Source organism: Stylophora pistillata, chromosome 1 (assembly GCF_964205215.1).
Source record: "Stylophora pistillata chromosome 1, jaStyPist1.2, whole genome shotgun sequence".
Lineage (NCBI taxonomy): Eukaryota > Metazoa > Cnidaria > Anthozoa > Scleractinia > Pocilloporidae > Stylophora > Stylophora pistillata.
In genome coordinates, this window is record NC_142519.1 from 46,276,613 (window position 1) to 46,298,864 (window position 22,252).

Below are 22,252 nucleotides of genomic sequence, written 5' to 3' on the forward strand. Positions count from 1 at the left end.
TAACATGTTGTGTCTTCCTCACGTTCTTTTTTGAACGCTGCACTGACTCTGGCTATCTTCCACTGATCTGGTGGCTTGCAGGCTTCAGCGCTATGCCCCGAACACGCTCGTGAGAGATGGGGCAATAGACGTACCCGCTGTCTTTAATAGCCTCGCTGGTACGCCATCTGGCCCCTTGGCTTTCTTCACTTTTAACTTACAGATCATTTCCTCGATTTCTTTCTGACTAATCTTAATGCTGGTAGTGGTCAGCGTGTTTACAATCTCACTGCTATGGGCGTGTAATGGCTGAATTTCATCCGCGGGGCCAATCAATTTTTCAGTAACCGTGCAGAAAGAGTCGTTTAGCATATTTGCCTTTTCGGTATCAATTGTTGTTAGGGTTCCATCATCCTTTTCTAATTGGCGGGCTTGCCTGTTTACTTTTGTTGTACCTGATGCCTTTTTCAGTAGTCTCCGGTAGGATTTTAGCTACAGCAGAATGAATTTATCAGTGCGGCGAAAACAAAATGCCTCGGTCAAAAATTTATAGTGATGAATAGTAGTGAATTAATGTTACCAAAAGGATATCTAAGTCAGGTCCTATGAGTTCCAAACGCTTCCGTTGAGCCAGCATCTGAAATAATTACCAAAAACACTATTTTATTTAAATTTATGGGAGCAAAGCGGCTTTTTTCTTTGCATTAAGTGCATTAACCACTATGTAGATTTCATGAGTTTTTACCTTAATCTCTCCACTGTACCCGTAAATTTGAGTGTTCCACAGTTGACTTCTTCGTACAGAATTTTACCCATGTCGTAAGTTGACGACTGGATTGCTACCACTAAACCAACAATCACTCCTGGGATACATATTCATTAAAAGAGACAAGCCATTACAATTTTCGGAAAAATAACTTTTTATGGAAATCAAGCAAAGTAATAATCCTCGCAGAAGAGCTGCACCCAGTTAACAGTTGCAGGAAAGAGGCCTTCAGCGGGAATCAAACCCGTGTCCTCCTGGTACTACTTGTGCACTACTACTAACTCAGCGAAGAAGCCACAAGTTGCGAGCAAGACAAATTTTGGAGACACTGCTTCTAAGAAGAGGAATTGGATCACAGTTTTTTTTAAAAGAAAATAATCTAATTTGACCTCTACTTTACGCTATCCCAGCCAGGCGTATATCAAATATGGCTTTCCAAAAGACAAAACCCTCACCATCTTCGAATAAAGGTTTATTCCTTCAACCAACATCCATGTGTAAAGAGAAGTGTGTAGATAGTGCTGGAGGACGGCATACATGGAGCACATGGTCTGGGGAGAAAAACGGTGGATTGGATCAAATTGGGTTCCAATTGGTGGAAGACAGATCTTTCAACTACTTATCTACTTTATGTACTCACTTGGTGCTTTTTCATCGATGTGAGGATCTTGATGTCAATTTTATAAACCACTTGTCTAAGAGCCAGTGAAACGAGAAGATTCTTGTGTAAGAAAATTCTCTCTGATCTTGAAACTCTGCCAGATTTTAAACAAATGTTGAACGCTGGACCGTTTACCATCATGATATACATTAGGGGTTGAATTTTCCATGATAAACGTGTTTTATCATTTTCCTTACAAACCGCAAGAAAACCAAGCAAAAAAGAATCATTACGTCGGGTCTTTTTACGAGTTATGTAACGCACACATTACCACTGAAACATAAAACGACCAAGAATTTTCCTGACCGCATCTCCCTGATGGGATGTTTGTACATGATGCTCCTCCGCTTCCTATAGAAGTTTACAAATCCTGCATTCCTCGCACCAACCGCGACTTAGCCACTGTATCCCCCCCTTACAACTCATATTCAACTCACCTACATACCTTATAACCGTGAGAAATGCAAAGGAAATGACTTCTGCTTTAACAGAGATGCTGACGAGTGTTGTCTCGAGGTCCTCCAGAACTTGGTTGTGATTTATTCTTTCATTTGTAGTTGCAGGGTTTGCAAAGATGAAGCGCCCTGTTTTCTGGAATTTAGAAATTCATTGAACGATTTTCTTGTCCATGCAAGGTTCCAGGCCCCGCGTCAGAAACCCGAGGAGACATCATTAAGTTTTGAGTTTTACCTTACTGAAAAAAGAGAAAGTCGTTCTTCCCTTCGATTTTTGTTCTCACTTGCAGATTATGTGAGTAAACGAGGAATAGCTTTAAAATGATTTTTGCTGTACGCCTTTCAACAACAGCCCGTATTCAACAATAATTTTCGTTCGCATGTGAGTAGGGATTATAAGAAAAGTAATAGAAAGTACATGTAAACTCACTATTCACTTTTGCCGTAGTCCCATGCAATTTTCTGACCTTATCAAACGAAGCAGAATAGCAACCTTTGCTCTTCAGAAATTCTTGTTTCTCTTTAACCTTTGCGTCATCTGATGGCTGTGAGAAGATGTGTCCTATCTGAAAATTTTAGTTGCTCGTGGAGGACAACTTACTTCTGAATTACTACTCCACAATGACCCCATTCTAACATATCAAGGTAACAGAGCTCATAAATATAGACCAGTATCACACTTTAAAATTGTGCAAAAATGCGAAGGGAATTAAAAGCAGAACAACAAGATGGCCTCACTAAAGGATCCAAACTTTGTTATTTTTACGAACTTTAGGGTTCAACCTTTAAACCACGGGCTCTTAAAGTCTGCAAGCGAAACAGCCTTTTTTCTTTCTGTATTTCATAAAGGAGCTAGGAATGATTTTGTGTTTACGACCGTTTCGTGCACACTTTGCTCGAAACTAAAATATTGGTGGAATGATAACCATTTAGTTCAGATCTTAACATATAAAAACAACACAGTCATTTTGCTTATTGTTCGTATTTTTCCTTGCCATCAGGGAGCCGTGAAAGATACCACGCAACTCGACAGATATTTTCTCTTATGATTTTCTTAGAGGGTACAGCAACGAATTCTGCTGCAATCCGATTGGTTTTTAGCACGGTCCGGGTTTTCTTTTCTCTGCCCACGAGCACGTGTAACACATTTTTGAGTCGCCAAGTTATCCGTACCTTCGTTACCATTTTCCTTAAATTTAATTCTTGTCAATAAAAAACTTATCAATCCTCTCTTGTCTCTATCTCTCTCGAATCACGTTGATTGCCAACAAAAAATCGGCTTCGAGATGAGTTTGTGGTAGCAAAGTTACATTTTAGGTGTTGACAAAAGTTAAAATGTGAGGTATTTGTTTATAATTAAGTTAGTTAATCGACCTTTCATTCATTTACTATCTGAATCTTCCCAAATAACTTGTTCTTTTATAACGGTGAGCGAGGTTATGTATCCTACTACAAAAACACTTTTGCAAGTACGTTGTATTTGGACATTTGTACCGTAAATTGCACAACAGAAAAAAAAAAAAGGCCGGAATTCAATGATAAATATTCGCATTAGATTATCTTGAATAGAGGGTATAATTTTATCTAGATCCAAGATAAGATCTTCAGAAGAATAAGAGTGGAGAAAAAAAAAAAAAAAAAAACAGGCAAAGGAGTAGAAAAGCAGAGGGGGCTACTTGTGACTTGCTATAAGCATCTTCCCTCGCATTTTGTTCCTATGTCGCTTCTAGACTAGGGCAATGCTGATAATACGTGACATCACTGGAATTCCGATTACAATCACATGAAGTCATCAGATGTAATCATACTCGCTAATTTATCTTCGTTACTAATTAACGATCTTACCAGAGCCTTGTTGCGCTTTTGGCCTCCATCTTCTCCACTTGAATTTGAAACTCTATCATTTCTGTTTGTATCCCGCACACCAGGCCTTTCTAATAGTGTAGATTGTGTTGTGTTCACACTATAACCATCAGTATTACAAGAGTTACCTTTACAAACCGCTGTTGTTGGCCGTTGTACATGTGTAGTTAGTGGGATATAATCTCCCTGACTTAGGGCTGTGGGCTCAGCACTTGACGGTGTACTTTTAGCAACCTTCGTTGGTGGCTTGGTTACTCTTAATGATATACTTCATGGATCATGCTTGATAAAATCACCTTGGTGGGAATAGACTGAGCTGAAAATTGGAACAATCACATATGTTTTGCCGATAATAATACCATTTTAAGTCAATCATTTTTGTAAATAGTGTATCCCGGCATACTTACAGCGTAACTTGGATGAGTATTTGCAACACTGGAAATAATAAGACAAAACAAAAGTATATTTGTACAAAATACACTGAGAAAAAATACAAATTTTACTCCATTAAGTAACACGGAATACTATATCAGACCGTTATGGAGAATACTCATTTCTGCTAGCAATGAAGGCACCTTTAATCAGGTCCGCAGGTCGTACTGATACGGAGGTCGCAGTAAAACATCTCTGGTGTGGAATGATTCGATCTCGCAGTGATCCGAATTTAATAAAATTGCCTTGGATTCTCATTCATATGCTCTCTCGAGGGGTAGCCATTTTCTATTTAACTAGTCATTTATCTATTTATTCACCTTGAATAGAACTAGAACTTACCAAATCCCATCATCACAAAAGTGAGGAGTCCTTTTTTTTTTGGTATGGATTCCCATATTTTTTGAACTGAAAGGCGTTTAATCCACAGTCAATTAAACGAGCTTAAACGCTGGTCACGATTCCTTTCACCTACGTCCTTCCGGAGGTTACCTATTTACCGAATTAGAATTCCGGATTGGCTTCCAAGTGGGATTTTTTAATTTGGGTTTACAGTAGAATTTCGAGTTCCCTTTACCAATTCAAGTCCTTATGCAGTAGTCGCCAACTATCTGTTTTCAATCGCTGGACAATGAAGCCATCAGAAATTGTGTTTTATGTGAATATAAATATAAACATGAATATATCTTAACAAACGCGTTGGCTTGTGGTATCGCTGAGCACTTTTAAGAGCTGTGCCCTGTTTCCATCTTGTATACCAGCGCATCAGTTATTGTGTTTTTACATCGCCCAGGTGCCTGTGTGTCGTAGTCGCTTGAAAAGCGATCGAAAAGCGATAGTTGGCCGCTATTGCTTAAAGACTCCACATCGTAACATAAATAAAATTGTGAAATCCAAATCGACATCCTAATTCAGAAAATAGGTAACCTCCATCCCGTCATACGTGAAGTTCTTACAAAAATAAATTATGAAAATTAATAATAGTCAATAGACGTCTTCCTAGGCGTTACTGACAAAATGCCAGACTAACTGAGGCTCAACCATTTTTCAGTGCCTAGAACGCCAGCTTCGCAAAAAATGATATATTTTTCTCCAATCAAAAAGCAAAACAAGCCGCAGTTTCATCTGTGACATATCTTAGTAAATATAACATACCTTTAATCGAGTGTCGACTTTAAATGAGCTACACGTAAAGGGAAGAGTGTCAGCTTTAGAGCGAGAACTTACGCTCAGTCAGTTTCACCTGTTCAATTTTATAAATTGATGTGAACACTTTTATCCATGATATACGATATGCGATATACAATGTACGATCACTCTTAATTATTTGATTGTAAGTATAAAATAAAGTGCATGGCCTGACTAGTTTTATGAATAAAGAGGGTAAATTTCTAAAGAAACTGTGGTGCTGCGTCGGTGGGGGTAACAAGGTAATTTGGTAACATCAACTAAGTTGAAATTGTAAATTGGCCTCCGTAAAGGGTTAAAAAGCTGACGTTTCGAGCGTTAGCCCTTCCTCTTTCGCTCTGACGAAATGAAATGCCTCGGTCTCAAAAATTTAGTTATGTAGTAATTTGTAATGAATTAATGTTACCAAAAGGATGACTAGGACAGGTCCTGTGAATTTCCAAACGCTTCCGTTGAGCCAGCATCTGAAAGAATTACCAACAACACCATTTTATTTAAATTCATGCAAGCACGGTAGCTTTTTTGCTAAAAGTGCATTAACTACTATGTAGATTCCATGAATTTTTACCTTTTTCTGTCCACTGTACCCGTGAATTTGAGTGCTCCACAGTTCACTTCTTTGTACAGAACTTTACCCATGTCGTAAGTTGACGGCTGGATTGCTGCCACCAAACCAACAATCACTCCTGGGATACCTGTTCATTAGAAGGGACAAGCCATTACAATTTTCGAAGAAATAAATTTTTTTATCAAAATAAAGTAAAGCAATAATCCTCGCAGATGAGCTGCACCCAGTTAACAGTTGCAGGAAAGAGGCCTTCAACGGGAATCCAACCTATGTCTCCCTCATACTACCTGTGCACTACCACCAACTGAGCGAAGAAGCCACAAGTTGCGAGCAAGGCAAATTTTGGATACACCTCTTTCAAGAGGAGGAATCGGTTCACAGTTTTTTTTTACAGAAAAAAATTTAATTTGACCCCTACTTTACCCCATCCCAACAAGGCGTATATCAAATATGGTTTTCCAAAATTGAAAACCTTCACCATCTTCAAATAAAGGTTTATTCCTTCAACCAACATCCATGTGTAAAGAGAAGTGTGCAGATAGTGCTGGATGACGGCATAGATGGAGCACATGATCTGTGAGAAAAAAAGGTGGATTGGATCAAATTGGGTTCCAATTGGTGGGAAAGAGATCTTTCAACTGCTTATCTACTTTATGTACTCACTTGGTGCTTTTTCATCAATGTGAGGATCTTGATGTCAACTATATAAACCACTTGTCCAAGAGCCAGTGAAACGAGAAGATTCTTGTGTAAGAAAATCCTCTCTGATCTTGAAACTCTGCCAGATTTTAAACAAATGTTGAACGCTGGACCGTTTACCATCATGATATACATTAGGGGTTGAATTTTCCATGATATACATGTTTTATCATTTTCCTTACAAACCGCAAGAAAAGCAAGAAAAAAAAAATCATTACGTCGGGTCTTTTTACGAGTTATGTAACGCACCCATTACCACTGAAACATGAAACGACCAAGAGTTTTCCTGACCGCATCCCTCTGATGGGATGTTTGTACATGATGCTCCTCCGCTTCCTATAGCAGTTTAACAATCCTGCATTCCTCGCACCAACCACGACTTAGCCACTGTATCCCCCCCTTACAACTCATACTCAACTCACCTACATACCTTATAACCGTGAGAAATGCAAAGGAAATGACTTCTGCTGTGACGGAGATGCTGACGAGTGTTGTCTCGAGGTCCTCCAGAACTTGGTTGTGTTTTATTCTTTCATTTGTAATTGCAGGGTTTGCAAAGATGAAGCGCCCTGCTTTCTGGAATTTAGAAATTCATTGAACGATTTTCTTGTCCCTGCAAGGTTCCTGGCCCCGCGTCAGAAACCCGAGGAGACATCATTAAGTTTTGAGTTTTACCTTACTGAAAAAAGAGAAAGTCGTTCTTCCCTTCGATTTTTGTTCTCACTTGCAGATTATGTGAGTAAACGAGGAATAGCTTTAAAAGGATTTTTGCTGTACGCCTTTCAACAACAGCCCGTATTCAACAATAAGTTTCGTTAGCATGTGTGTAGGGATTATAAGAAAAATAATCGAAAGTACATGTAAACTTACTAATCACTTTTGCCGTAGTCCCATGCAAGTTTCTTACCTTATCAAACGACGCAGAATAGCAACCTTTGCTCTTCAGAAATTCTCGTTTCTCCTTAACCTTTGCGTCATCTGATGGCTGTGAGAAGATGTGTCCTATCTGAAAATTTTAGTTGCTCGTGGAGGACAACTTACTTCTGAATTACTACTCCACAATGACCCCATTCTAACATATCAAGGTAACAGAGCTCATAAACATAGACCAGTATCACACTTTAAAATTGTGCAAAAATGCGGAGGGAATTGAAAGCAGAACAACAAGATGGCCTCACTAAAGGATCCAAACTTTGTTATTTTTACGAACTTTAGGCTTCAACCTTTAAACCACGGGCTCTTAAAGTCTTCAAGCGAAACAGCCTTTTTTCTTTCTGTATTTCATAAAGGAGCTAGGAATGATTTTGTGTTTACGACCGTTTCGTGCACACTTTGCGTGAAACTGAAATATTGGTGGAATAATAAGCATTTAGTTCAGATCTTAACAGATAAAAACAACACAGTCATTTTGCTTATTGTTCGTATTTTTCCTTGCCGCCAGGGAGCCGTGAAAGATACCACGCAACTCGACAAATATTTTCTCTTATGCTTTTCTTAGAGGGTACAGCAACGAATTCTGCTGCAATCCGATTGGTTTTTAGCACGGTCCGGGTTTTCCTTTCTCTGCCCACGAACACGTGTAACACTTTTTTGAGTCGCCAAGTTATCCGTACCTTCGTTACCATTTTCCTTAAATTTAATTCTTGTCAATAAACAATTTATCAATCCTCTCTTGTCTCTATCTCTCTCAAATCACGTTGATTGCCAACAAAAAATCGGCTTCGAGATGAGTTTGTGGTAGCAAAGTTACATTTTAGGTGTTGACAAAAGTTAAAATGTGAGGTATTTGTTTATAATTAAGTTAGTTCATCGACCTTTCATTCATTTACTATCTGAATTTTCCCAAATAACTTGTTCTTTTACAACGGTGAGCGAGGTTATGTATCCTACTACAAAAACACTTTTGCAAGTACGTTGTATTTGGACATTTGTACCGTAAATTGGACAACAGAAAAAAAGGCCGGAATTCAATGATAAAAACTCGCATGAATTATCTTGAATAGAGGGTATAACTGTATCTAGATCCAAGATAAGATCTTCAGAAAGAATAAGAGTGGAGAAAAAAAAAAAACAGGCAAAGGAGTAGAAAAGCAGAGGGGGGCTACTTGTGACTTGCTATACGCATCTTCCCTCGCATTTTGTTCCTATGTTGCTTCTAGACTAGGGCAATGTTGATAATACGTAACATCACTGGAATTCCGATTACAACCAAATGAAATCACCACATTTAATCATACTCGCTAATTTATCTTCGTTACTAATTAACGATCTTACCAGAGCCTTGTTGCGCTTTTGGCCTCCATCTCCTCCACTTGAATTTGAAACTCTATCATTTCCGGTTGTATCCCGCACACCAGGCCTTTCTAATAGGGTAGATTGTGTTGTGTTCACACTATAACCATCAGTATTACAAGAGTTACCTTTAGAAACCGCTGTTGTTGGCCGTTGTACATGTGTAGTTAGTGGGATATAATCTCCCTGACTTAGGGCTGTGGGTTCAGCACTTGACGGTGTACTTTTGGCAACCTTCGTTGGTGGCTTGGTTACTCTTCCTGATATACTATATGGATAATGCTTGATAAAATTACGACGTAGGGAATAGACTGAGCTGAAAATTGGAACAATCACATATGTTTTGCCGATAATAATACCATTTTAAGTCAATCATTTTTGTAAATAGTGTATCCCGGCATACTTACAGCGTAACCTGGATGAGTATTTGCAACACTGGAAAATAATAAGACAATACAAAAGTATATTTGTACAAAATACACTGAGAAAAAAATACAAAATTTACTCCATTAAGTAACACGGAATATTACATCAGAGCTTTATAGAGAATACTCAGTTTTGCTAGCAATGAAGCCACCTTTAATCAGGTCCTCAGGTCGTACTGACACGGAGGTCGCAGTAAAACATCTCTGGTGTGGAATGATTCGATCTCGCAGTGATCCGAATTTAATAAAAATTGCCTCGGATTCTCATTCATATGCTCTCTCGAGGGGTAGCCATTTTCTATTTGTCTAGTCATTTATCTATTTATTCACCTTGAATAGAACTAGAACTTACCAAATCCCATCATCACAAAAGTGAGGAGTCGTTTCTTTTCTGTATGGATTCCCATATTTTTTGATCTGAAAGGCGTTTAATCCACAGTCAATTAAACGAGCTTAAACGCTGGTCACGATTCGTTTCATCTACGTCCCTGCGGAGGTTACCTACTTACCGAATTAGGATTCCGGATTGGCTTCCAAGTGGGATTTTTTAATTTGGGTTCACAGTAGAATTTCGAGTTCCCTTTACCAATTCAAGTCCTTATGCAGCAGTCGCCAACTATCTGTTTTCGATCACTGGACAATGAAGCCATCAGAAATTGTGTTTTATGTGAATATGAATATAAACATGAATATATCTTAACAAACGCGTTGGCTTGTGGTATCGCTGAGCACTTTTAAGACCTGTGCCCTGTTCCCGTCTTGTATACCAGCACATCAGTTATTGTGTTTTTACATCGCCCAGGTGCCTGTGTGTCGCAGTCGCTTGAAAAGCGATCGAAAAGCGATAGTTGGCCGCTATTGCTTAAGAACTCAACATCGCAACATAAATAAAATTTTGAAATCCAAATCGACATCCTAATTCAGAAAATAGGTAACCTCCATCCCGTCATACGTGCAGTTCTTACAAAAAAAATAATGAAAATCAATAATAGTCAATAGACATCTTCCTCAGCGTTACCAACAAAATGCCAGACTAACTGAGGCTCAACCATTTTTCAGTACCTACAACGCCAGTTTCGCAAAAAAATGATATATTTTTCTCCAATCAAGAAGTAAAAAAACAGGCCGCAGTTTCATCTGTGACATATCTTAGTAAATATAACATACCTTTAACCGAATGTCGACTTTAAATGAGCTACACATAAAGGGAAGAGTGTCAGCTTTAGAGCGAGAACTTACGCTCAGTCAGTTTCACCTGTTCAATTTTATAAATTGATGTGAACACTTTTATCCATATGATATACGATATGCGATATACAATGTACGATCACTCTTAATTATTTGATTGTAAGTATAAAATAAAGTGCATGGCATAACTAGTTTTATGAATAAAGAGGGTAAATTTCTAAGGAAACTGTGGTGCTGCGTCGGTGGGGGTAACAAGGTAATTTGGTAATATCAACTAAGTTGAAATTGTAAATTGGCCTCCGTAAAGGGTTAAAAAGCTGACGTTTCGAGCGTTAGCCCTTCCTCTTTCGCTCTGACGAAGGGCTAACGCTCGAAACGTCAGCTTTTTAACTCTTGACGGAGGCCAATTTACAATTTCAACTCAGTTGATATTACCAAATTACTTAGTTTTATGAATAGTTTAATCTGAATAATTTATTGTGAATAACGAATTTGAGCTGGAAGGTATAACAAGAAATTTAATGAACGGAGAAAGTTAGATGTATTTCCCCTCCACTGTCTAAAAGGAAAACTCCTTTTTTCCTTGGGGCCAATACCATTGTCATTTTCTTTAGAGCGAACACAAAATGACTGTCAGACAAAAAGATCTTCTTGGTTAAATCTCGGTTAAAATTGTCTCAAAGATTAAAAAAAAAGTAGGCGATTGTCATTAATTGTCGTTGTTGTATGATGTAAAATGCCAATCGTTGTTTAAAATAGTTACTTACAATTCCCTAATCATGATAAATTATTCAAATAAATTATTCATCAAAGCGAAGTCTACCCTTGCCATTTCACGAAGGTACCCTTGCCATTTCACAGTTTCAGGTACGATCTTTTTGCGGTATATAATTCAAATGATTGACTTCAAAGATATTTTTTCCACGATTTGATAATTTTGACCTTTATCTTCAATACATCACTTAGGCATACAGGTCATAGAAATATTTTAATGGCAACCAGCTTTATCAGCAAGGTAAAGCCCACGATCAAAATGTAATTAAACTTCAATCAGATCATTCTGGGAACATTTTTCAAGATAGATAAACGTGAGAACGCCATTTCGCTACTTTACATGCTCATTATCGGGACTAGCTTTGGAATTAGGAAATTAAGGTTAAATGTTTTTCGGTGGAGTCATTTACCTTTACGACTTTAGGGAATATTTTTGCCAAAACTAAGGATCCTCTCACGAAAGAACAACACACCGACGCTATTTATTCTATTCCGCACAATGACTGTGATCACGAGTATATTGGACATACCAAACGTCACTTTGGTGCGCCTTCGCAAAAGCATCAAAAGTCGGTCTTCTTTTGCAAAAAAGAAAATTCAGCTTTGTTGGAGCACATATGCCTCGCTAACCAAACAATTGGGTGGAATAATTCTAAAATTATAACCACTCATCGACGTAACCACCAAGGAAGCCTGGCATAGCAGATCCACCCACGCTCCTTTAAATCGTGATGATGGCGGCTCACTACCTGACGCCTGTCTACACCTCGTATGAAAAAAGGGCAGCTTAGTAGTGAACAGAGAAAGGACGTTTTGTCGCAACGCTTAGATCACCTCTGATAAATGCACTAGACAGGAGTGTTGAGACGTTGGGTCTATGAATTGTAATTTTCCATGTCTGATTTTCACCTGGTTGCTTTGTGAGCTTTAACATAAGCCTAATAGTTTCCTTTGGTGATGTAAGATCTAAAGATTATCGGAGCCACAAGACAATGTCGTTGGATTGAATGAATTCGACAGGAAGTGAAGAGTATCGGTCGTTCATATTTAAAAAATATTTTTCAAGCCATCATGCGTCGGTTCATTAAGAGACTACAAATGGCGTCAAAATATGGTAAAAACAAACGAGGGGTACTTCGCTCGAAATAATTCAACATATATGGTGAGTGATGGGGAAGAAGACAAATGCTTTGTCGACAGAAACAATTTCCTTCCTTTCCCCTTTCCTCTCTGCCCCATTCAAAAATAAAAAACCGTGAAACGTCCAAGAAATTTTGCGAAGTAAAAAAAAACATGTCTTGAAATGTTTGAACAGCCTCGAGACAGTCATTCCACTTAATAAGTTCTTGCCGCTCCGTCCATTACTTTCTAATTAGTCCGTCCATTTGCCTTCTTGTTTAACCAGTTGATAAACATTTTGTCAATCAAGCCAAAGAGAATATTGGCGTCAGCCTCTGATAAGGACCAGCTCCGCGTTCAAAGAACTTTCTCCAACTTCTTTACGGGGTTCAAGAAATTACTGATGTTATTGCACTATCTGTAAGATTAAGGTTTTCCTTTTTTTTATTGGAAAGGAGGTGGAGCAGGGGGTGACATGGTTTTCAGCGGGAGCGAATGGCGGATCACTCGTTCCCAACAGGGTATGAAAGGGGAATATAGAAATTAACTGTCAACTAACTGCCGAAGATCAGTTAATTAAGATAATATAGAACAAAACTATATGCATATTACAACACTTTCCACCCTTGTTTCTCTCCAACTCACTACTAAAAATCGATCAATCACAGATAGGCTGATCGGTTTCTATCAATATGTTATTATTTTACCACGGGTGTTGAGAGCCAAGCAAATAAAAGGCAAAAGGCGGTGAACCTCCTTGTTTGCACTTGGAAATACTGTTAATAATTTGTGGTATTGAAAAACCTTCTATCAGCGTTAAAAAATGAATTTTTCATTGGGTTACTGTTTTCCAAAAGATCGAATGAAGATTGTAGTCGCGGTGACTTTTTATGCTGGATTGGTTTGTATTCACAACTTTTCCAACGTCATCACCTAATTTATTATTCAGAAGTAGTGATTCTAACACTGTAACTTGACCGTAACTCTTGTTCTTTGTTAGAGAAATTTTGCGAGAAACTGGAGGAACGCGACTGTTGATTAAGAGTACAGAGATCTATTATGAAACCAGTTGATAAGCAAGGTTTATGGTTAAAACAAGAACTATTTTATTTATCCATAACTTCAGTAATGATATTTTTTCGCAATTACGTCTATGAAAATGCCAGGTATTAGATACATTACCGAACTAGACTGATTTACAACACAACAATTGAATTCAAACAACAACAAGCATATAATTAACGATACCCAGAAGAGGAGAAAAACTATAGAAACTAATCACGCATAAATGTAATCGAAACACAATTCTTGTAACAGCTACAATATTACGCTTTCTCTTTTAGCACCGGAAAAAACCCTTTACATCAACAAAATCAACACCAAGTACTGAAGTAAAAAATACAACTAGGGAAAGAGAATTCTTCTAATTTTTTAGAGAATTCGAGGAAGGAAGAAGGATGACCATGGACAGCGACGAGTGAAACGGACTGCAGAGCTATCTGACTTGAAAAAGGGTTAAGATCGTTCATGACGTGCTAAAGCGCAATGCCACAACTTATTATCGTTACTTTTATCATTTGTTTCATTGTTCACAATCTACGTTGAGCATGTTCTTCTCCTTGAGAAATTACAGGAGGACCACCTTGACTGCTTTCTTTTTGTGGACCATCATCGCCATTTTTTTGGGCTCCTGCTGGAATCTAAGACCTCGCTTCTTTTTACGCAACATTTTCTTCATTGCATCACGAACCTAAAAGCATCAGCCCAAGACTAAGACATTACTTGACCATCTCTTATCAAGGCTAAGAAATAATATTCTTCACTTAGGGTTTCATAGCAGCCAATCCATTCGTAATTAACTTGTCGAGGTAAAGATGTCAAATTTTTGTCAATGACCTGTCAAAAGTTTGAGTCCCTAACATGTAACTTTCGAAAGCCTAATCTTCTTTGGTACCTTTAGGATTATCCAAGACATTTAGTGACTATTTTCTAGTTAGAAAGCTTATACGCATAGGGTTCTCCTCAGTTTAAAGGAAGGTGAGTTTTCACCAACTTCAATCCCAGGCTAAATATAATTGCAGTTGCGATATGCAAAAGTTTTTACTTTGAAAATTTAAACCCCATGGTGGTATTTCTGTCGCACTATTACGCTTTGTCATCAGTAAAGGAAACTTCCGCGTCCTCTTCATCAGTCAGATAGAAAACTTGTGACTTGGTCAATGAAGGTTTCAGCTTTCTAGGCAGTTTTCCTCCCCATGGATTCTATGGTTGTAATAACTTCGGTTTTTGCTTCGCAACACTCGACGGAAAATTCCTCTTGGTTCAATAATCCGAAAATGGGGAACAAAAAGAAAAACCCCCAGAATGAGATGGGCTTTCACACTTACAGTGCACAAAAGAACAAAATACCCTAAGATTTAAAAGATATCGCGGTTAATTTATTTTACTTTAAAACCGAGTAAATTATTCCTGCACAATCAGGAGTTGTATTTTATATCACTACAACTGGAACAAGTTATATATAGAACACTCCCTGTTCTCACAAAATGCAAGTAAAACGCTCAGAAAATATCCCTTAGTTGACGGGCTCGTTCGTTTATGCTTTTTATATGAATAGAATTTTAAAGATAATAGTTTTTTTCCCTACTAACACTTGCGAGAAAAGATTCTTGAAAGTCTTCATTCTCAATCGCTCTCACTCCTTTATTTATGTGATATGAAAAGCAACCAGCAAGTTTTGAAAACAAAACTCTTCCTTTCCGTCATGCAGTTACCTGAATTGAATTGAAGAACACAAAGACATATTCCACAGAAACATGAAAATCAACAAAGAAACCCAGCAAAAACGTTACACCCAACAATGGAAGCAAAGCGAAAATAGCTTTAAGTTTTTTCCTGAAAAGAATAAGAGAAAAAAAAAAGACTTGTATTTCATTATATCAGTTTCATTACACAACTGAGGGACAAAACAGTTATGTTATCAGTCCACTGACACATTGAACCCTCATACTACAATTTTCGGGTGAGTGAGGCGCAAAACAAATTTGGTGACGGTTAGGTTCAACCTAAGAATTACGTTGTTTTTACGAGTAACCTTCCACGTCTCCAATTGAAACCGAATCTCAAGAGCCGTGCATCGCCAATCCTCAAACTGAAGAAAGCCCGCCAAAAGAGGTAAAACGAAACGACGACGCGATGGCCGTGGAAACAACACGATTTTAACGTCAAAGTGTCGTCGCCAATTTTCTTTCGCGCCTTACAACTTAAATTTTATGTTGAAGAGAAAGTACCCTCCCCACTTCGATGCAATTCAACTCCAACTCGACACTGGAGCGTTTAGTGAGGAAACAAAGAAGCATCCATGTTTATGATGTACCTTATGGTAGCAAGATAATTTTTGTGTCCAATTTTTCCAAAACTCACTCGCAGAACCTTAACAAAGACCACAAGATTTGCCTAAGAAGAAGACGAAGAGGAAAAAAGCACATATTAATTAACCAGGAAACCATGGTCAGGCTCAAAATTAATTGAGCATAATTTCAGAGAACTTCAAAATTCGTTCCAAATTGAATTTCAGCTAAAGTGCAGCCAAAAAACAAAATGCCTCGGTCAAAAATTTCTATTGGTAAATGGTAATGAATTAATGTTACCAAAAGGATGACTAAGGCAGGTCCTGTAAATTTCCAAATACTTCCGTTGAACCAGCATCTGAAATAATTACCAACAACACCATTTCAATAAAATTCATGCGAGCAAGGTAGCTATTTTGCATTAAGTGCAATAACTACTATGTAGATTCCATGAAGTTTTACCTTTCTCTGTCCACTGTACCCGTGAAGTTGAGTGTTCCACAGCTGATTTCTTTATACAGGATTGTACCCATGTCGTAGGTTGACGGCTGGATTGCTGCAACTAAACCAACAATCACTCCTGGGATACCTATTCATAAAAGAGAAATGCAATTACCATACATTTTTTGATGAAAAACAAGTAAAACAATGATCCTCGCAGATGAGCTGCAATTTAAATAGTTTAATTAAGAAAAGAAGCCTTCGACGGGAATCGAACCCGTGTCTCCCTGATACTACTCATGCACTACTACCAACCGAGTAACGAGGCCACAAGTTGCGAGAAAGCAAATTCTGGAGATATCCTCTTTCAAGCGGAGGAATCGGAGCGCAATTTTTCTATTGATTCAGAAATGAATTTAACTTCTACCTTACCCCATCCCAACAAGGCGTGTATCATATATGGCTTTCTAAATGAGAAAACCTTCACCATCTTCAAATAAAGGTTTATTCCCTCAACCAACATCCAGGTGTAAAGAGAAGTGTGCAGATAGTGCTGGATGACGGCATAGATGGAGCACATGGTCTGGGGAGAAAAATGGTGGATTTGGATTAAATTGGGCTTCAATTGGTGGAAGACAGATCTTTAAACTACTTATCTACTTTATGTACTCACTTGGTTCTTTTTCATTGATGTGAGGATCTTGATATCAACTATATAAACCACTTGTCCAAGAGCCAGTGAAACAAGAAGATTCTTGTGTACGAAAATTCTCTCTGATCTTGAACCTCTGCCAGATTGTAAACAAATGTTGAACGCTGAACCGTTTACCATCATTTATTTGATAAACAATTAAGGGTTAGATTTTCCATGATATTCGTGTTTTATTACTTTTCTTTTAAAAGCGCAGGAAAGCAAAGAAAAAAAAGCAATTGGTAACGTTGGGTTTTCTTACATGTACGCGCTCTGTATCGCACCCATTACCACTGAAACAAGAAGCGACCAAGAGTTTTCCTGACACCCTCTCACCCCCCTGATTTGATGTTTGTACAGGATGCTACCCCGCTTCCTTTAGCAGTTTACAAATCCTGTATTACTCGCGCCAACCACGACTTAGCCACAGTATCCTCCTCCCCCCTTACAACTCATACTCAACTCACCTACATACCTTATAACCATGAGAAATGCAAAGGAAATGACTTCTGCTGTAACGGAGATGCTGACGAGTGTCGTCTCAAGGTCTTCCAGAACTTGGTTGTGTTTTATTCTTTCAGATGTAATTGCAGGGTTTTCAAAGATGAAGTTCCCTGTTTCCTGGAATTTAGAAATTCATCTAACGATTTTTGCTCCTTCAAAGATCCTGGCCCTCGGCCAGAAACTCGAGGAGACATCATTAAGGTTTGCGTTTTACTTTATTGATAGAAGAAGAAAGAAAAATCGTCCTTCTCCTCGGTTTTTGTTCTCACTTGCAGAGGATGTAAATAAACGAGAAACAGTTTAAAAAAGTATTTGTCTGTACGCCTTTCAGCAACAGCCCGTAATCTACAATAATTGTCATTCGCACGTGTAGGGATCAGAAGAAAAGTCATCAAAAGTACCTATAAACTTGCTGTTCACTTTTTCCGTAGTCTCATGCAGTTTAAACAGTTGTCTTACCTTGTCAAACGACGCAGAAAAACAACCTTTGCTCTTCAAAAAGTCTTGTTTCTCTTTAATATTTGCGTCATCTGATGACTGTGAGAAAATGTGCCCTACTTGTTATCTTAGTTGTTCGTGAGGGACAACTTACTTTACCTACACAGCTCATAAAATACGGGCCGGTATTACACTTTAAAACTGCGCAAAAATACGGAAGGAAAGAGAAACAACAAGATAGCCTCACTAAACGATCCAAAATTTGTTTTTATACAACCTTTAGTCTTCAACCTTTAAACCATGGACTGTTACAGCCTGTACGCGAAACAGATGTTTTTTTTCTGTATGTCATAAAGAAGCCATGAATGGTTATATTCGTGTGTTTACGACCGTTTCGTGGACACTTTGCGCGAAACTGAAATACTGCTGGAATGAAGAAACTTCTTAATTAATGTTTTAACAGATAAAAACAACGCAGTCATTTCTCTCAATGTTCGTACTTTTCCTTGCCGCCACGGAGCCGTAAAAGATACCACGCAACTCGACAAATATTCTCTTTTACATTTTTATGAAAGGGTTAGGCAACGAATCCCGCTGCAATCTGATTGGTTCTTAGCGCGGTCCGCATTTTCCTTTCTCTGGCCACGAGCACGGGAACACTCTCTGGAGTCGTCATGTACATCGGTATCTTCGTTACCATTTTTCATCGATGTAATTCGGGGCGATGAATAACTTATTAATCCTCTCTCCTCAAATCACGTTGGTTGCCAGCTAAAAAATCTGATTCGAGATGAATTTGCAAAGTGTCATTTTATGTGTTGACAGAAAGATAAACGCGAGGTGTTTGTTTACAATCAAATTAATCAATCGAACTTTATTTAGTTGATATTTGAAATTTCCCAATAAATTTGTTCGTTGTGAAACGGTGAGCGAAGGTTTGAGTCCTACTAAAAATACATTTTTGCAAGTCCGTTGAATTCGGACGTTTGTACCCTAAATTGCACAACAGCAACCACAGGAATTCAAAGATAAAAAACAGCATTAAATTATCTTGAATAAAGCGTATAGTTATAATAAGTTTCAAGATCAGATCCTCGTATAGAATTAGAGTAAAAAAAAACAACAACAACAAACAAACAAAAAAAAAAAACAAGCAAAGGAGAAGAAAGGGAAAGAGGGAAGCTACTTGTGACTTGCTCCAAGTACTTTTCCTCCCGTTCATTTGCTGTGTTGCTTCTAGAATTGGGCAATGTTGATAATGCGTGACATCACTGGAATTCCGATTACAATCACATGAAGTCACCACATCCAATTATACTCCCTTATTTTTCTTCGTTACTAATTTACGATCTTACCAGAGTCTTGCTGCACTCTTGGCCTCCACCTTCTCCACTTGAATTTGAAATTATATCATTTCCAGTTGTATCCACACCAGACTTTTCTAAGAGTGTAGATTGCGTTGTGTTCACACTATAACCACCAGTATTGCACGAGTTCCCTTTAGAAACCGCTGCTGTTGGCCGCTTTACATGAGTGGTTCGTGGGATATAATCTCCCTGACTAAGAGCTATGGGTTCAACACTTGACGGTGTACTTTTGGGAACCTTTTCATTTGATGGGGTACTTTTTAATAATTTCGTTGTTGAGGAACTATATATAAAAGATACGCCTTGTGTGCCACTAACACCATCTCCAGCTCTACTTCTACCACTTGTGTGAAGAGTTTTGGAAGGGGCCCTCGGTGATGGCACGCTTACGCTTACTGATATGTTTTGTCGACCTGGCTTGGCATAATTTGTAAGCAGGCGATAATTATTGATGGGGCCGAAGAGTGAGCTGAAAATTTGAAGTCACATATGTTTTGCGGATAATAATACCATTTGAACACAAATATTTTTTGTAAATAGTATATCCCGGCATACTTACAGCGTATCCTGGACAAGTATTTGCAATACTGGGGAATAAGACAAAACAAAAGTATATTTATACAAAATACGCTGAGCAAAAATACAAATTTTACCCCACTAAGTATTATACACGGAAATACTACATTAGACGTTGGTGGGGAATATTTATTTTTGCAAGCAATAAAACCACCTTTACCCAAGTTCGAAGGTCGTACTATTACGGAAATTGCAGTAAAACATCTCTAGTGTGGAATGATTCGATCTTGCAGTGATCCGGATTTAATAAAAATTGCCTCGGATTTTTCTCCTTTAAGGGAGGTGGCGTGGCCGAGTGGTTAGGCTGCTAGATTTGTAATCCGGTGTCCCGGGTTAAAGTCCTTCACACTGTAACTCACTGGACTTGTTGTCGGTTGCCCCTGGTTCAACTCCTCGGCTGCGCTCTGTAAATAGCCCACTGGTCTGCCTCCTGCCAGTGGGGATTTTTAAGCACTTAGTTAGTTTGCTCGGCATATTAGCACGTATCGCTAGGGGCCTAATCAGTCTCAACAACCCGAGTTGAAATAAAGTTTCTTCTTCTTCTTCTTCCTTCCTGTGTTCTCTCAAGGGGTAGCCATTTTCTATTTATTTAGTAATTTATCTATTTATTCATCTTGAATGGAACTTACCAAGTCCCATCATCACAAAAGTGAGGAGTCGTTTCTTTTCTGTATAGATGCCCATATTCTTTGAGCTGAAAGGGGTTGTATAATAATAATAATAATAATAATGATAATGATAATAATAACAATGATAATGATAATGATAATGATAATAATAATAATAATAATAACTTTTATTTATATAGCGCTCATATCCTAAGCTCATGGCGCTTTACAATACTGTGCGGGGGACTTTACCAGACTGCTAAGCAGATTGTATCCACAATCAATTAAACGCGCTTAAAAGTTGGTTCGATACCCCCTCGAGTCCTTATGCAGTAGTCGCCAAGTATCTGTTTTCGACATCAGGAATTATGTTTTATGTGAATATGAATGTAATTAGGAATATATCTTAACAAACCCGTTTCCTTGTAGTATCGCGGAGCACTTTTACGAGCTGTGCTCTATTTTGAAGAGCTCATGGGTCGAGTCAAAATATCAACAACAAAGATCATGTAGAGTTTCCCGTCTTGTATTACCAGCGCATACAAGCCGTTATTGCGTTTTTACACCGCCCAGGTACCTGTGTGCCGCAGTTACTTTAACAGTGATCGAAAAGCGATAATTGGCCACTATTGCCTATGGACTCAGCGTCGCAACGAAGGTAAAAACTGTACAATCCAAATCGACATCCTTATTCAAAAAATAGGTAACCTCTATCCAGCCGTACGTGAGAAAATGAAAAAATAAAAATTAATAATAATTTCAACAGACGTCTTCTTCGGCGTTTCCAACAAAATGCTAGACTATAATTTCTATTTCTGTAACTGAAGCTTAACCATTTTCCAATGCTTAGGATGCCAGTTTTGCAACAAATAGTCTAAGTTTCTCTGATCAAAAAGGAAAACCAGGCAAAAAATTTACCTTAATTCTTTAATTCCTACGCTGCCAACATCAAACTTTTTGTTTTCGTTTGAAATTAAACATCAGATCGAAAGAAAAGATTTATTTTTAGTTTGAAAATGTTTCCGTCAGTATTCGCAGTTTCATCTGTGACAAACCATAGTAAATGCAACATACCTTTAAACCGAAAATGGACTACAAATGAGTTGCGCTTGAAGGGACGAGTGTTAGCTTTGGAGCGAGAACTTAGAGTCACCTGGAGAACAAAAGAATAAAATGGAGCAGATGTTCATTTGGATAAATTGATGTGAACACCTTTATCCATATGATATAGAGGATAATACATGGCCGCCGAGGATACGAATTTTATCTTCGAATGCTTTAATTAAGTATCAATCAAGAGTGAGTGATAGTTTCAGCACGAGAAGATAAGATTCATATCCTCACGCGGCCATGTAATGTTCTATTTATTTCATAGATACCGATTAAATTTCCGCATAAAACACAACCATTTTTATTCCCGCCTAAGCGGGAGACTCTCTTGTAATTGGCTAATCATGTTAGGAAACATGGCGACACCAATATCGTCACACGTGAAAGATAAAGATAGTATCTTCACAGCGTGCGATGAAGGTAGGATTTCTTATTAAAAGAAAAAATCCTTGTATTTCATCAGTATCTATATAGTAAATACGATATACTATATACGATGTAAGATATATGATTGTAAGTATGTATCAAAGTTGGCTCCTGCATTGCACTGCATAACAAGCTTGTTGAATAGTTTATCCTGAATAATATATCGTGAGTAGTGAAATTGGGTTGAGAGGTATAGCAAACAATTTCAGTAATGAACGGAGAGAGTTAGATTTAATTCCCCTCCACCGTCTAAAAGGAAAACTCATTGTTTCCCTCTCAGGGCCAATGTCATTCTCGGCTTCTCTATAGCCAGCACAAGATGACTGGCTATC

General features: G+C 38.1%; 3 protein-coding genes across 3 annotated transcripts in view; all 3 read right to left on the bottom strand.

The window, feature by feature from the left end:
• Positions 1–10,764, bottom strand: part of LOC111330320 (cadherin EGF LAG seven-pass G-type receptor 3-like) — a 34,350-nt gene extending 23,586 nt beyond the window's left edge. The window contains exons 1-10 of the mRNA XM_088748597.1: positions 10,496–10,764; positions 9,681–9,745; positions 9,311–9,338; positions 8,886–9,219; positions 7,519–7,596; positions 7,042–7,187; positions 6,576–6,690; positions 6,336–6,486; positions 5,913–6,039; positions 5,751–5,808 (exon numbers count right to left, since the gene is read on the bottom strand). Coding sequence (XP_088604723.1) covers positions 5,751–5,808; positions 5,913–6,039; positions 6,336–6,486; positions 6,576–6,690; positions 7,042–7,187; positions 7,519–7,596; positions 8,886–9,219; positions 9,311–9,338; positions 9,681–9,735 — 1,092 coding nt within the window. The 5' untranslated portion in view covers positions 9,736–9,745; positions 10,496–10,764. The remainder of the gene's footprint in view (positions 1–5,750; positions 5,809–5,912; positions 6,040–6,335; positions 6,487–6,575; positions 6,691–7,041; positions 7,188–7,518; positions 7,597–8,885; positions 9,220–9,310; positions 9,339–9,680; positions 9,746–10,495) is intronic.
• LOC148742773 (uncharacterized) lies at positions 91–4,508 on the bottom strand. Its single transcript, XM_088738317.1, has 9 exons — positions 4,499–4,508; positions 4,132–4,159; positions 3,707–3,992; positions 2,329–2,406; positions 1,852–1,997; positions 1,386–1,500; positions 1,201–1,296; positions 560–616; positions 91–471 (listed from the first exon to the last, which is right to left on the bottom strand). Exons 1-9 carry the CDS (start codon positions 4,506–4,508, stop codon positions 91–93), a joined length of 1,197 nt encoding a protein of 398 aa, XP_088594443.1.
• Positions 10,765–13,491: 2,727 nt separating the features above from the next.
• LOC111330346 (uncharacterized) lies at positions 13,492–21,613 on the bottom strand. The gene is made up of 13 exons (XM_088759648.1): positions 21,459–21,613; positions 20,406–20,470; positions 19,760–19,787; positions 19,189–19,669; positions 17,855–17,932; positions 17,367–17,512; positions 16,874–16,988; positions 16,633–16,783; positions 16,222–16,348; positions 16,060–16,117; positions 15,786–15,865; positions 15,184–15,304; positions 13,492–14,159 (listed from the first exon to the last, which is right to left on the bottom strand). Exons 2-13 carry the CDS (start codon positions 20,458–20,460, stop codon positions 14,037–14,039), a joined length of 1,563 nt encoding a protein of 520 aa, XP_088615774.1. The 5' UTR covers positions 20,461–20,470; positions 21,459–21,613; the 3' UTR covers positions 13,492–14,036.
• Positions 21,614–22,252: the final 639 nt, after the last annotated feature.